Source organism: Heterodontus francisci, chromosome 11 (genome assembly GCF_036365525.1).
Source record: "Heterodontus francisci isolate sHetFra1 chromosome 11, sHetFra1.hap1, whole genome shotgun sequence".
In the NCBI taxonomy this organism is placed as follows: domain Eukaryota; kingdom Metazoa; phylum Chordata; class Chondrichthyes; order Heterodontiformes; family Heterodontidae; genus Heterodontus; species Heterodontus francisci.
Window position 1 is genome coordinate 50548181 of NC_090381.1, and position 16048 is coordinate 50564228.

Here is a 16048-nt window from a genome sequence, read left to right on the forward strand (position 1 = left end):
AATGTTGTCCCCTTGTTTAAGAAGGGTAGCAGGGAAAATCCAGGTAATTATAGACCGGTGAGCCTGACGTCAGTGGTAGGGAAGCTGCTGGAGAAGATACTGAGGGATAGGATCTATTCCCATTTGGAAGAAAATGGGCTTATCAGTGATAGGCAACATGGTTTTGTGCAGGGAAGGTCATGTCTTACCAACTTAATAGAATTCTTTGAGGAAGTGACAAAGTTGATTGATGAGGGAAGGGCTGTAGATGTCATATACATGGACTTCAGTAAGGCGTTTGATAAGGTTCCCCATGGTAGGCTGATGGAGAAAGTGAAGTCGCATGGGGTCCAGGGTGTACTAGGTAGATGGATAAAGAACTGGCTGGGCAACAGGAGACAGAGAGTAGCAGTAGAAGGGAGTTTCTAAAAATGGAGACGTGTGACCAGTGGTGTTCCACAGGGATCCGTGCTGGGACCACTGTTGTTTGTGATATACATAAATGATTTGGAGGAAAGTATAGGTGGTCTGATTAGCAAGTTTGCAGACGACACTAAGATTGGTGGAGTAGCAGATAGTGAAGGGGACTCAGAGAATACAGCAGAATATAGATAGATTGGAGAGTTGGGCAGAGAAATGGCAGATGGAGTTCAATCAGGGCAAATGCGAGGTGATGCATTTTGGAAGATCCGATTCAAGAGTGAACTATACAGTAAATGGAAATGTCCTGGGGAAAATTGATGTCCAGAGAGATTTGGGTGTTCAGGTCCATTGTTCCCTGAAGGTGGCAACGCAGGTCAATAGAGTGGTCAAGAAGGCATACGGCATGCTTTCCTTCATCGGATGGGGTATTGAGTACAAGAGTTGGCAGGTCATGTTACAGTTGTATAAGACTTTGGTTCGGCCACATTTGGAATACTGCGTGCAGTTCTGGTCGCCACATTACCAAAAGGATGTGGATGCTTTGGAGAGGGTGCGGAGGAGGTTCACCAGGATGTTGCCTGGTATGGAGGGCGCTAGCTATGAAGAGAGGTTGAGTAGATTAGGATTATTTTCATTAGAAAGACGGAGGTTGAGGGGGGACCTGATTGAGGTGTACAAAATCATGAGAGGTATCGACAGGTTGGATAGCAAGAAGCTTTTTCCCAGAGTGGGGGATTCAATTACTAGGGGTCACGAGTTCAAAATGAGAGGGGAAAAGTTTAGGGGGGATATGCGTGGAAAGTTCTTTACGCAGAGGGTGGTGGGTGCCTGGAACGCGTTGCCAGCGGAGGTGGTAGACGCGGGCACGATAGCGTCTTTTAAGATGTATCTAGACAGATACATGAATGGGCAGGAAGCAAAGAGATACAGACCCTTAGAAAATAGGCGACATGTTTAGATAGAGGATCTGGATCGGCGCAGGCTTGGAGGGCCGAAGGGCCTGTTCCTGTGCTGTAATTTTCTTTGTTCTTTGTTCTTTTTCTTTTGCAGTCTGCTTGAACCTTTCTATGAGGCACAATTCAAACAGTTCCCAGTCTGGCCAGCAGGTAAGTCATGTGACTGACTCTTTGTTTGAAACAGCATCTTCTGCAAGGGTTGTCGATTCTCAAAGTTCTTCAGTTACATTTGGTGGAGTGTGGAGCTCTGGCTCTTACACAAACAAAGAAGGTTGATTATTATGATTGCCCAGACTAATCTTGTTAATTGAATCAGTGAGTACTTCCACTTTCTCTCCATTCAACTGTCTCTCAGAATGCATAGGTGCAACCATGTTTCAGCTTCTAACTCTGTGGTCTTTTTAAAACAAGTTTTGTGAATGAGTAGAAGGGTTCAAGTAGCATTCTATCTGAAAAAATTAATATGTTTCCATTTGGCAGGTGTGGTTTCCGTCATACTAGTCTTCTGCTTCAACTCTACTTTCCTGCCTGCTCCCTATATCTTGATTCCCTGAAAGATCAAAAATCTATCTATCCCAGTCTTGAATATACTTAATGATCGAAGCAAGGAGTAGAGAATTCCAAATATTTGTAACCCTCAGTGAAGAAATTTCTTTTTACCTCAGTACTAAATAATCAACCCCTTAACCTGAAGCTGTGCCATATTCTAGATTCTCCTGGCAGGGGAAACAACCTCTCAGTGTTGCCCCTGTCAAGCCCTTTCAGAATCTTGTATGTTTCAATAAGACCACCTCTTATTCTTCGAAATTCCAGAGACTATAGCACTGCTTTCCATTGTCTTGGAGCAGCAAGGACATTCCCCCACAGTTTGCCAAACAACACATCACCTCTCACTTAACACCATGCAGAAAGTACTCAACCCAGGAATCAATCTAGTGAACCTTCACTGTAACGCCTCCAAGGCAAGTATATCCTTCCTTAGATATGGAGACCCCAAGTGTGGTCTCTCCAAAGCTCTATACAATTTTAGCAAGACTTCCTTGTTCTTGTACTCCAGCCCTCTTGCACTAAAGGCCAACATGCAATTTGCCTTCTTAATTACTGCTGTATCTGTATGCTAACTTTCTGTATTCCTTGTATAAGTACACCCAAGTTTCTCCTGAACATCAACATTTAAAAGTTTGACACCTTTTAAAAAATATTCTTTTTTATTTCTATATTGAATAACTCGCACTTCCCCACATTATATTCAATCTGCTACCTTGTTGCCCAGTCACTTAAGCTCTCTATATCTCTTTGCAACCTCTTTGTGTCCTCCTCAAAGTTTACTTTCCACCTAGCTTTGTATTGTCAACAACAGTCTCTTTATCTAAGTCATTTATATAGATTGTAAATAGCTGAGGCCCCAGCACTGATCTTGCGGCAATCCACTAGTTACAGTCTGCCAACTTGAAAATGCTTTGTTTATCCCTACTCTCTGCTTCCTGTCCATTAATCAATCCTCCATCCATGCTAATATATTACCGCCAACTACAAGAACCCTTATCTTGCATATTAACCTTTTAAGTGGCACCATATCAAATGCCTTTTGGAAATCCAAGTACAATAAATGCTGGCCTGGCCAGCATCGCCCACATCCCATGAATGAATAAAAAAAAAAATCACAACTACCGGCTCCCCTTTACCGTACTAGTTACATGCTCAAAAAACTCTAATAAATTTGTCAAACACAATTTCTCTTTCGTAAAACCATGTTGACTTTGACCATACTATGTTTTTCTAAGGGCATTGTTAATTCTTCTTTAATAGATTCCAGCATTTCCTGATGACTGATGTCAGGCTAACAGGCTTGTTGTTCCCTGTTTTCTCCCTCCCTCTTTTCTTGAATAGCAGGTGTTACATTTGCTAACTTCAAATCTAAGGAATTTTGGAAAATTATAATCTATCCATTCACTATTTCTGTAGCTACCTCTTTGAGAATCCTTGGATGGAGGCAATCAGGTCCTGGGGATTTGTTGGCTTTTAGTGCCTTAAGTTTCTTGGATATCTTTTCTCGACTTATATTAATTACTTTAAGTTCCTCACTCTTGTTAGCCCCTTGGTTACATTTTTCTTTCTGGTATGTACTTTGCGTTTTCTACCTTGAAAACAGACACACAATATTTGTTCAACATCTCTGCCATTTCCTCATTCCCCATGAAATTTTCTTCTCTCTTTGCCTCTAAGGGACCAATGTTAACTTCAGTTGCTCTCCTTTTTATATACTTAAAAACCTCACATGATCTATTTTTATATACCTGGCTGGTTTACTCTTATATTCCATTTTTTCCCTTTTTAGCAACTTTTTGGTCGCCCTTCGCTGGTTTCTAAAACAGCCCAATTCTCAGGTTCACTACAGTTCTTCACAATTTTATCAACACGTATTATCCTTAACTTCACTAGTAAGCCACAGCTGCATTTTTGTTTTTTAATGGAACATATTTTTGTTGAGCATTTTGAATCATTTCTCTGTATATTTCCCGGTGGTTATTTACCACCAGACCTTTTAGTCTATTTACCTAATCACCCTTAGCCAGCGTTCCCCTTATATCTATGTAATTTCCTTTATTTAAGTTTGAGATTCTCATTTGGGACTGGAATATGTCACTTTCTAACTTAATATGGAATTCAGTTGTCTTATGACCACTTTTCCCCAGAGAATCTTTTACTATGCGATTACTAATTAACCCTACCTTATTACACAATACTAGATATAAAATAGCTTTGTCCTTAGTTGATTCCACAACGTATTGTTCTAGGAAGCTGTCGCAAAAGTATTCCACAAACTCGTCTTCTAGGCTACCTTTGCCAATTTGATTTGACCAGTCTGTATGAAAATTAAAATCCCTCATGATTGTTGTGTTGCCTTTGTTACAAGCTCCAATTATTTCTTGCTTAATGCTCCGTCCAATGCTGCAACTACTGTCAGGGGACCTAGAAACGACTCCTACCAGTGTTTGCTGACCCTTGTTGTTCCTAATCTCCACCCATATGAATTCTACTTCCTGATCTTCTGAGCCATGATACTTTCTTACTACTGTCCTTATGTCATAGAGTCATTTACCACACAGAAAGAGGCCCTTCAGCCCATTGAGTCCATGCCAGCTCTACATGGAGCCATGAAGTCAGTCACAGTGGCGCAGTGGTTAGCACTGCAGCCTCACAGCTCCAGTGAGGGTTTAATTCTGGGTACTGCCTGTGTGGAGTTTGCAAGTTCTCCCTGTGTCTGCGTGGGTTTTCTCCGGGTGCTCCGGTTTCCTCCCACAAGCCAAAAGACTTGCAGGTTGGTAGGTAAATTGGCCATTATAAATTGTCCCTAGTATAGGTAGGTGGTAGGGAAATATAGGGACAAGTGGGGATGTGGTAGGAATGTGGGATTGGTGTAGGATTAGTATGGGTAGGTGGTTGATGGTCGGCACAGACTCGGTGGGCCGAAGGGCCTGTTTCAGTGCTGTATCTCTAAACTAAATTCCCTGGCTCGATCTCCATGGCCCTGCAGGTTTATTTTTCTCAGGTGGCCATCCAACTTCCGTAACGTTTATCCTTTATGTCATCCTTTATTATCAGGGCTACTCCTCATCCTTTTCCATTCTGCTTGATTTTTCAAAATGTTGTGTACCCTGGAATGTTTATTTCCCAACCTTGGTCACCTTGCAACCATGTATCTGTAATGGCGATAATGTCAAAGTGAATTATCTGTATTTGTGCCATTAGTTCATCTATCATGTTACAAATGATTCATGCATTCAAATAAAGAACCTTTAATTTTTTTACCACTGTTCTTTGCATGAACCTTATTTGCTGATACACTATTACTATTAAACTCTCTCTCCCTTACTGCCCCTCTCTGCTTGCCTTTACTCAAATCGCGACACTGCTCTATTGCCTTGACTTTTCACTTTAGATTTCTAAATCTCCCTTCACCTGACCCTACCCCGCCAAAACTCTTTTACATTAAAGTGCTATCCACAGCCCTAATGATACGATTCACCAGGATGTCGATCCCAGCCTAGTTTATGTGGCGCCATCCCAATGAAATAGTTCCCTCTTTCCCTTCACTTCTCGGCCTTTTGGCTAAGATCAAGTGTAGTATCTGTTCTTATCAGTACTTACTTGGCAGGGGAGAAACTATGATCAGTGGCTTTTGATCTTGGTTATGCTTTGAGTTAAATGGCTATAACCAATCTTCGAGCTTCAGGCCAGGGAGTGCGTAACACCGTTCGGGTGGAGGTGAAGGACAAGGAAGGAGATTCACCGGTTGATTGCACCTTCTTCATCAAGAAAATCCTCGTCGATTGCTGTGGATTTCAAGCTACGGATATCTTCTGCCTGCAGCATTTCCCCAGCAGTGGATATTTTGACGTGACGTTCAAGAATGTGGCGGGATGCATGAAGTTCCTGAAGGCATTCAAGGAGAAAGGGAACCTGGCACCACTGTCGATCCTCACAGCGGAGCCACTCTTCACGCTTCCGTCACAACGGGACTGGGTGGTGACGATTCACCTCTACAACCCCCATGTTCCTGTGGTGGATGTACTCACCTTTCTTGCCAGGTACGACGAGGTGGCAGGCAGCAGCACTGATGTCAAGGACCCATTTGGGATTTGGACCAGCAAAAGTGGCAGGGCAAGGTGACCTTGAAGATCGATGCCAATGGAGCCATCATCCACCCTCCCTCCAGCTTCGCTATCGGGGGAAGTCGAGGCTTCTTGGTCTACGCTGGGCAGAGCAGAGTTCGTCGCATCTGTGGCAAATCTGGTCATGTGGCAGCTAACTGCAGCACGGTTGTCTGCAAGAACTGCAAGAAGGAAGGCCATCAGACCAAGGACTATAAGCAGAGTAAGTGTTGCAACTTGTGCGGGGCGGCAGGCCACCTCTACAAAACCTGCCCCAAACGCTGCCTCAGTTATGCTCAGGTGGCAAGGTCCAAGGAAAGGCCGGGAGAAGGTACGACGAAGGCGTCCGCTGCTGGAAAGAAGACAAGCAACCTTCTCCGCAGCGAGGAAAGTCTACCTGAGAAAGAGAAAAAAGGGGAGGCAGCTGAAACCAACGACCCAGCACCTACCCTGCACCCGGAAACCCCTCCTCTACAGACAGAATCAATGGAGGAGGAGGCAACAGATGGACAAACAGGTCAGTGGCAAGTGGTACAAAGGAAAACCACAAAGAAAAAACCTCCAAAAGTGGAATAGGCCACCACCCAAACCAGTGGCAACAGGAGGTTACCGTCTGAGACAGACTACAGCAGCTCCTCCTCACTGGACAAGGAAGTGCTGGAACGACAGCACCTTCAAAGAGGCGGCAAACTCAAAGGAGCTGGAAGATAAAGCCCCCCAGCCCCCGGGCACTGGAAGCTGTGATGGGCCCGGTGTGCCTCAAACCCAAAGCGCCACACCTAGCGACATAGCCAGCACATCCCAGCTCCGGGACACCGAGAGCAAAGATACGTCTGGCGCACCTCAGCTCCGGGAAGCTGGGAGCAGTGATGTTTTCGAGGAGGAACAGAGGGGAACAGCAGAGGACAGCCCAATCCTTGCTGCCTACAAGACCCCCCCGATGTCACCCCAGCGGAACAAACCCTGCATGAAAAACCAGGAGGGGTTTCTGAGTCCAACGAACGCAAAACAGTGGGTATGCAGGAACATCCTGAAGGACTGGGACTAACAAGGACAAATGGTATGGGGAGCAACAACTAACTTAAAAAAAATGGGTATAAGGATTGCTTCAATTAATGTGCATAGCATTAAATCCACTACGTGATGTGTTTCAACCTTGGATTATCTCGCCAAGGTCAAAGCCGACCTACTGTTTCTGCAGGAGTGTGGAATACCACACCTCAGCACCTATAGGCAGTGGTTGCGATGGTGGTCCCATGGGCCATCGATCTGGTAAGGGAGTGATGATTCCCGTTGCTCCAGCCTGGGTATTCTGCTGCGGGGAGGTAACTTCACCATCTCTGAGGTTAAGGAGGTGGTGGGCGGTTGCCTCCTCGTAGCAGATGTAATTTACGACAATGCTCCACTCCGGTTGATCAACGTGTACGCCCCGGTTCAATGCAGCGAGCGGCTGACCGTCTTCCAGCAGCTCCCACTGCTACTGGCGACGTCCAGGCTGGTCATCCTAGGCGGTGACTTCAACTGCATCGTCGATGCAGCTGGACGATCCGGCAGAGACGACAGCAAACTGGAAGCTACGTCCAGATTCCTAATAGAAACAGTAAAAGTTGCCAAACTGCAAGACGTCTTCAGCAAACCTGAAGATGGAGCGCAGCGTAGATACACATGGTCAAGAACGGACGTGTCTGCCCATTCCAGGATTGACTTCCTGTTTGTGTCCCGTGCTGTCACGGTCGGATCCACCGACGACAAGCTGGTGTTCTTCTCCGACCACTGCCTCTTACTGGCTGACTGTCACTTACAGGACAACCAGCGGGTTGGCGTGGGGATATGGAAGCTCAATGCTACACTGCTAACTCCAGAGAACGTTGGGGAACTCATAAGGGATTACAAAGGTTGGAGGACCGTGAAACCCCTCTTTGAGTCTCCAGTTCACTGGTGGGAGGCGATCAAGGAGAACATCAAGAGATTCTTTATCTTCAAAGGTGTTCAGAGGGCGAGAGCGAGATAGAGAAAAATGTCCCGACTCCAGAAAAGAATGCAAAATCTGCTCTGGCTGCAGACGATGTGGGTCGAGGTCAAGGAGGACCTCCATGAGGTGAAGAGCCAGCAGGCCTCGCTCTTTGCCACGGAGGCCTCCAAGATCATGTTGCGGTCCAGAGTCCGCTACGTTGAGCAGGATGAGATGTGCTCGCGTTACTTCTTCCAAAAGGTACACAGAGAGAGCTCTGTTATCAGCAGCCTGAAGGAAGAGGATGGCTCGGTAACGTCTTTGCAGTCTGACATACTAAGGATCAGCAAATCCTTTTATGCTGGGCTGTATGACACGAAGCCCACAGACAGCAGAGCCTCCCGGTCCTTCCTGTCATCTATCACAGAGGTCTTGGATGACAGCATGAGGGAGAGACTGGACAAGCCGCTAACTCTGGACGAGCTGACAAAGGCCGTCAAGTCCGTCAAGGCAAGTAAAACTCCCGGAAGCGATGGCTTACCGGTCGAGTTGTATTTTGCTGTGTGGGACTGGATCGGCCCGGACCTGCTGGAAGTATACGAGAGTATGCTCCTGCCTGGCAGCATGTCAGAATCCATGAGGAAAGGCATCATCACCCTCATCTAAAAGCGGAAGGGGGAGAGGGCAGAAATCAGAAATTGGCAGCCCATCTCACTGCTTAATGCTGACTACAAGATTCCATCCCAAGTCATAGCCAGTCGAGTCAAGTCTGCTCTGGAGTTGGTGATCCACCCTGATCAAACCTGCACTGTACCCGGCAGGAAGATCTCTGATAGTCTTGCGCTACTCAGGGAGACGATCGCCTATGTATGGAACAGGAGGGTGGACACCTGCCTCATCAGCCTGGACCAGGAAAAGGCTTTTGACAGGATATCGCACATCTACATGATGGAGGTGCTTTCCAAAATGGGGTTTGGGAAGGGAATCTGCAATTGGATCAAACTGCTCTACACAAACATCAGTAGCGCAGTCTCAATCAATGGGTGGGAATCAGAAAGTTTGCCGATCCAATCTGGAGTCAGTCAGGGCTCTCCTCTCTCCCCTGTCTTGTTTGTTTGCTGTATTGAACCCTTTGCTGAGTCTATTAGGAAGGATGCGAGCATAAGAGGGGTGACAATCCCAGGCAGTGGAGGCATTCAGGTTAAAACCTCCATGTACATGGATGACGTCGCTATCCTCTGCTTGGACCCGCTATCTGTGCGCAGACTGATGAGCATCTGCAACCAGTTCGAACTGGCCTCGGGAGCCAAAGTTAACCACGGCAAGAGCAAGGCCATGTTCTTTGGGAACTGGGCTGACCGATCCTTTGTCCCCTTCACCGTCAGGTCAGACTACCTAAAGGTGCTGGGGATATGGTTCAGAAGGGCCGGGGCGTGCACCAAAACCTGGCAGGAGTGAGTAGCCAGGGTAAACGCAAGCTGAGCATGTGGGAGCAGCGATCTCTCTCCATTATGGGTAAGAACATGGTCATCAGGTGCTGTTCCCAGGGACGCACACCGAGATAAACATCAACTGCTGCCGGAGGACTATCAATTCGGTGAAAGACGCCCTTTGGTCTGCACGAAACTTGCTGGTCTTGCAGTGCAAAGTGTGTCCACGACCGAATGTTGCAGACTGGCACATTCCAAGGTCCAGGACTACGTGCTGAGGGACACACTAAAGCTTGGGGCAGCCGCAGCAAAGGCTCAATGGGGAAAGACCACAGTGTAAGGTCCCCCCACCAAGCTGAACTGAGGGACTGGAACCATGGGAAACCCTTTGAACTGTATCAGGAAAATTTTTGTGTGCTGTAAAATGTATATGGCATGAAAAATGAAATGGAAGGGTTGTGAGGCAACTCACTCCTGTATTGAAGGAAACTGATCTCCTTTGCTCTGTTTGTATTTTTTGACTTGGTGCTGTTTGGAACTGTTTTGTCATGTATTTTTTTCCAGATTTTTATGAATAAAGTATATTTTGGAAATAAAAAAGCTCCCTGTTTCCCCAGTACTGATGCCAGTGCCCATGTATCAAAACTCCTTCTTCCCACATCACTATTGCAACCATGCATTTAATTCTCTAATCTGCTTGACTCTACGCCAATTGGTGCGTGGCTCAGGTAGCATTCCAAAGATTATTATTACTTTTGAGGTTCTGCATTTTAAATGTAAATTTTATCTCAAACTCTCTCAGCAGAACATCATTCATAGTTCTACCTATGTCATTGGTTCCTACATGAAGCATGACAACTGAATTCTTCCCACCTCCCCCCCACTCCAAGTTCATCTTTTAATGCTGGCAGTTGACAGGCAACACAACCTTTGGAACTTCAGCTGCAGAGAACAGTATCTCTCCAACTGCCTATACAGTCCCCTATCCCTACCGCATTCTATTTTTACTCCCCCACTTGAATGGGTTCCTGCACCATGGTGCTATGGTCAGTTTGCCCATCCACCCAGCAGTCCTTGTTCTCATCCACTCAGGTAGCAAATACCTCGTATCTGTTGGTCAAAGCCAAGGGCTGAGTCTCCTCCATCACTACATCGTGGATCCCCAGACCTGCCTGACTCTCAGTCACCCCCTCCTGTCCCTGACCATTGACCAATTCTAAAGTTTCAGTAGTCATGGAGGATTGTTTTGCTTTACCTTTATTCAAGAAAAAAAATACCAGTTTTACAGTCTTGTAAATTTGAGAACATTGGCAGCAATGTCCATAAGAGAGGAGTTCTGAAATCCCTCTGACCAAACTCTGTTTTGTAACCTGCAAGTGTTATTGTAATACTGATTCAGTATATTTACTCTCCCCCATCCCCACCAGAGAGTAAATAATAAATGTGTATTCATGTTAATTCAATCCATTAACTGTAAATTAGCATAACATTTTAAGTTAATCAGAAAAGTTGAATTTCAATCTTGCATTGTTTGCTCAGTAAATATATTTGATGCAGTAACTGTTAGGTCCATTTTATAAGAATGATGGCTTCTATAGATTTCTACTTGCCACATTTTACAGAAGTACAGTCTTTATTTCCAGAATGCTTTTCAATCTATCCCTATTATTTCATTTATGCTCCCTATCATTTTGGGGGAAAGTCAGCCACACTTCGCAATCCTGAGCATTATCCCCTAATCTATCCCTTCGTGCCTCAACCAGTCTCTCCAAGCAAGGCTCCCAGCCTCCGTAAATTTCAGATCATTCAAATCATTGCTGCCCATATCTTACCCTGCACCAAATCCCACTCACCCTTGTGCATACTGACCTACATAGGCTCCCTGTGCTGCAATGCTTCATTCAAAATTCTCATTCAAATCCCTCCAGGCGAGAAAATGTCACATGATCAAGCTTCCGGGAATAGGTTCGACCAAAGGTGGCAACTGAAAGAAGTGGCAATAGGAAGGTGGATGGGTATGGGTGTGATGGGAGCAAAGGGTAGAGGAAGCATCGGTAATTAGGAGAGGGGATGGAAAAGGAGCTGTTGAAGGCTACACTTTCCCCAAAAGCTCCCCATGCAGTTGTTAGTGGTTCCTTTCCTCATCACACTATGACATACCTCCCACCTAAAAAGAAAGGGGGAAGGCAGAGAAGCAAAAAGATAGGGAAAAGGAAGCAGAAGCAGAAAAGATGAATGGGAGACAAAGAGCAATAGAAAGCTAGGTAAAAGAGGGGACATATTCTGTAGGAGATGGACGTGTGTGTAATACATAAAATGACAATCCATTCCACCGAGCTGCTATAATGACTAACATGCCACTGTATACAATAACTGCCATTTATCTAAAAGTTTCAAAAGTTAGAAACTCAAAATGTATAAATGTCGACCTTGTTTTTCTTTCAAACAATATTATTTTAGTGTGACGATGTATTTTCTGTGTAATCGACGATTTGCATTTACAGCAGTTTGTTGGATTTTGGCACACAAACCGTTAATTCCAGTGTCAAGCGAGATTATGCGCCAATGAAAAGTCGCTCCCATTCCCCCTCCTCCCCAACACACGCACAACACAGAACTGAAATGTGAAGCTCCACACGTCGGATGCATACAGCACAAATGAGATATTAAGTGTATTTACATGTGTATTCCTGGATCGAGATTTAGTTTACAAGCAAAGCTCTCTGAATTAATAACAAGACCATGATGACGTATCTTCTATCAATGTAAAAAAAATTGTTTCAAGGACGATTTGAGCTTGGAATACATTTTCCAACAGCCCGCCATTGCTTCTCACGGCACTGTTAACTGAACACTGTTAGGGAGGCGTTCTCTATATTAAAACATTTGATGGACATTTCTGTGGAAATTCCTATATGGACATTTTTAGGTCTTTTTGTGAGGGTGGGGTGGGGAGACGATTAATAGGTAGAAAGTCCTCATGTTTGATTGTTGGATAACAGTACTACTCCAGGAGACTTTCTAGTGATGATTTCGTTTAAAACCTCCCTCAGTTTTCTGTCCATCTTAAGAAACAGCCAGGACACACTGCCGTAAAAGCTGACGATGTTAATCGACGCCATTGGCTTTAGTTGCATTGTATTCAACCTACTGCACTGGCCTCAGTTGGGAGCCTGATTCTGGAAGTTGTAAAGCTCCCAAACCGATGGACAAATCTGTTGGCAGTCTCATTATATCAATGGGTGCTCTCACAAGTGTACAACTGCAGCGATATATAAAGCAATGTATTTTTTCATAAAACGAAATTAACTTTAAGATTGTGCACAAGTTCTCTCATTTGCTATTTACACATTTTAATACATTATGGAAATTGAAAAATCTTATGATAGATATTCGAGCTGAACGACATCCGTATTATCAATGTTAGGCTCCTTATTCTGTCTCATTTCCATGAATGCAATATAGATAGCGGGAATGGGGGAGGAGAATGAAGGTATTCAAAGTTATTTCATTTTCAATCTTTTCCCTCTTTCTCTCGTTTCTTACTGAACTTTATTTAAGAGCAGCGTTCAGACCGAGCAGACGTCACAGCTGCCAATTTTTCCCGCTTTTGTCAAGAGTTCATCTCGTCCGAAACCTGACAATAAATTGAATCCAGATCTACATTAAAGTTAACTTCCCTTAGCACGTGATGGTGCACAGTGAAATCTATATAAAGCTCTGTAGTTTGCCTGGGCAGTAAAAGGAAGCAGATTACTGGAGACAGCTGAATGATCCAAACGGAGTTCCATGTATTCTTAAGGAACTTTTGTCAGAAGTTTTAGGGAGACCTTTTATAACCAGGGGTAAGTAATTACCTTAAATGATGTTTTAAACAGAATATACTGCAGGTTTGATTCCATTTCCTGCACAGACTATTGCACTTTAGTTTTACCAAAAATCCAAATTTGCTAGTATTCTGGGTTATAGTTTAATCATTTTAAATATAAAATGCAAATTGGTATCCTCAAACCCTTTTAACATTGCCATAGCTTTTAATATATGCGGTTTAACCTGTGATTTGGACTGACATGGCTGTTAATTCTTTCTGTGCCAGGCTCATTCTCAGACTAGCAGGTCAAAGATGTATAATTTAAATGAGACCAACTTCGCTGGAATACCCACTCAGACGGCGAAGAATGCAAGTGACTCCGAAGACAACGAGTACCTGTACATCTTAATAGTCATGTCTTTCTATGGAGTTTTCCTCTTGGGGATAGTACTGGGCTACATCAAATCAAAGAGACACGAGCGGAAAGGTGACACGCTATTCCTGTATGATGATAGAGGGGAGTGGGCTGGACTGAAATCGGTGCACATGCCCTTGGTGTTCAGCTCCTTGCCGGAGAGCGTGGTCCCCGCTCTGTCCTGCGCCATGTGCTACATGGAGAACAGCGTGAGCTCGGAGACAGCACAGGACATTCAACTTGCCGTCGAAGAGGAGGCAGATGGAACTGAAAACCTGATCAATGAAATCACAGACAGCGATGAAAGCAGCACTCGTCAGCCAACTGAAAACCCTTGTTAAAGCAATTGAAAGGGGGTGTTATCGGAAAGCAATGCATGGCTAAAGTTGCAGTGGTGACTAAACCCCATGGGTTTAGCTGAACTGGACAAATGGTGACGAAACTCAGTCGTACTTCAGTTCCAGATCCCATTGCACATACATACACACAATGATGTATGAGTTCCTTTTTTAGTACACATATCTCCTTTCCAAAAAGTTCGGAAGATGCTTTTGCAAATGCACATTTGTTGACACTAATTAGGCAAGATCTTCAAACATATTTGCACAGTTGGCACCAAGGATATAAGGTGTATATGCATACATATTAACACATCCCATAGTAACGCAATCAGAAAGTTGCTATTAACATTGTTCATGTTTTAGGTTGGGTGATAAAGGCGATGTTTTTCTTTGTTAGTATGAAATTCCTTTATCTGCAAAATAAACAAAAAATAGGATACTGAATACATTGGCGGGGACTAAACAACAGTATAAAACGGATGAATGCACGCTTTACTCAAGGGTGAGGTTTCAGGCGCCAATTTGCAAAGTACTGTTGAAAGCGGTTAAAAAAAATCTTACTGGCAATCAGCCTGGAAGCACTTGAAAAGTGTAAAACTCTCCAGATGAAGCTGACGTAGGAGTCTGTCAGAATTTCCATAAAGTCTTCTATTAATTTTAAATTAATTTGTAAATAATGTAAATAGGCTAAACTGTAAAGCGTTTGTACATATTTATTACTGTGTTGGATTAAAATGATCTGAATTTTAAGATCAACACTTGTCTGTATTTATTTAAAATGTGAAAGTCAGATGGAATGAATCGCTGAAGCTCTCAGAGTAAATGCACCGCCTCTCTTAGTGACGAGCCAAAGAAGCCCCAGGTTCAGTGACTTTGCTGAGTACACTAATGTCAAGTCATGTTCTCGATATTCCCAGGATAAAGCTGGGAACAATCAGGCAAGGGTTGCACTCCTGACCGCCAGGATGAGCGATTTGACGTGACCCAATGTGCCGTGACAAATCCTGTGGATAGCCGCATTTATGCTGTGTGTGTGTTGTCTGGCTGCTTCATAAACATGTTCATTCCTGGATGATTTGCGTAATAAATATTTGGCCCATGATCAACGGCATGTTGGGGAGGGGGCAAAGTAGTAAAGTGATACTGAGGTATGTTACAAAACAAGCCATTGAGGCCAGGAGAGCATAGGGAGATTAATGAAGATCATTTGAAATGAAATATTGAAACGAACTTTGCAAATACATTTAATTTAATTAGGATGATCATGGTTAAAAAACGACTCCAAACGAACTTTATTGGAAATACATCTGACTATTAATAACTATAGAGAAAACAATTATAGGGATGTTGACGCAAGGCACCTTTGTTGATAAACAATGCAGTTACGTAAATCATACCAATGTGTTGCACCACTTGCATGTGAAATAATTTATCACTTCTTATCAATCGAATGAAAAAAAGCTTGTCAAATTACATTAGACAAGCGCTGCCACTGAAATTTTAAGTCAAAAGTATTATGTGGCACAAGACAGTTCAATATTGCAGATGCAAGAACTTCAGCTACAATTTCTCCAGTTTGCACAAAGACTTTTATCTCAAATCATACTTCAGTAAAGAAATGCACATCCTGGATGGAATGGTATTTCCTGACACTTTCCTAATGTTCTCTTCATTCTTTATTCCCTTTCTCTCCTTAGCATGATCATTCCCTAACAAGAAGCACATGCAAACAACCAGCTCCCATTCATCTATCTATAGCAATCTTTTCACATACTCAGTATGAGGAATGATTTGATTTCCAGTCAGTGCCTCCCTATGATAGCATGCCTAGAATCAAAAAGTCACAACTTGATTCCACGGTATAAATGATCAAACAACAACAAACAACATCATTGCATTAAATCTGATTTAGGAATAAATATGCATTTTTTTCAAAACCAGTTAATTGAGTTTAAACACAATAACTTATGGGAATGGTAGTATTGTGGTAATGTGGACTAGTAATCAAAAAGCCAGACTAATGCTCCAGAGACAGGAGTTCAAAACACAATATGGTAGCTAGTGGAATTTAAGTTCAATTAATTAAT

General features: G+C 43.7%; 1 protein-coding gene and 1 pseudogene across 1 annotated transcript; both read left to right on the plus strand.

Moving 5' to 3' along the window:
• Positions 1-5451: 5451 nt before the first annotated feature.
• LOC137375537 (U2 spliceosomal RNA) lies at positions 5452-5612 on the plus strand (annotated as a pseudogene).
• A 7422-nt stretch (positions 5613-13034) lies between these two features.
• Positions 13035-14711, plus strand: kcne4 (potassium voltage-gated channel, Isk-related family, member 4). Its single transcript, XM_068041434.1, has 2 exons — positions 13035-13239; positions 13491-14711. Exon 2 carries the CDS (start codon positions 13518-13520, stop codon positions 13959-13961), a length of 444 nt encoding a protein of 147 aa, XP_067897535.1. The 5' UTR covers positions 13035-13239; positions 13491-13517; the 3' UTR covers positions 13962-14711.
• The last annotated feature ends 1337 nt before the right edge of the window (positions 14712-16048 follow it).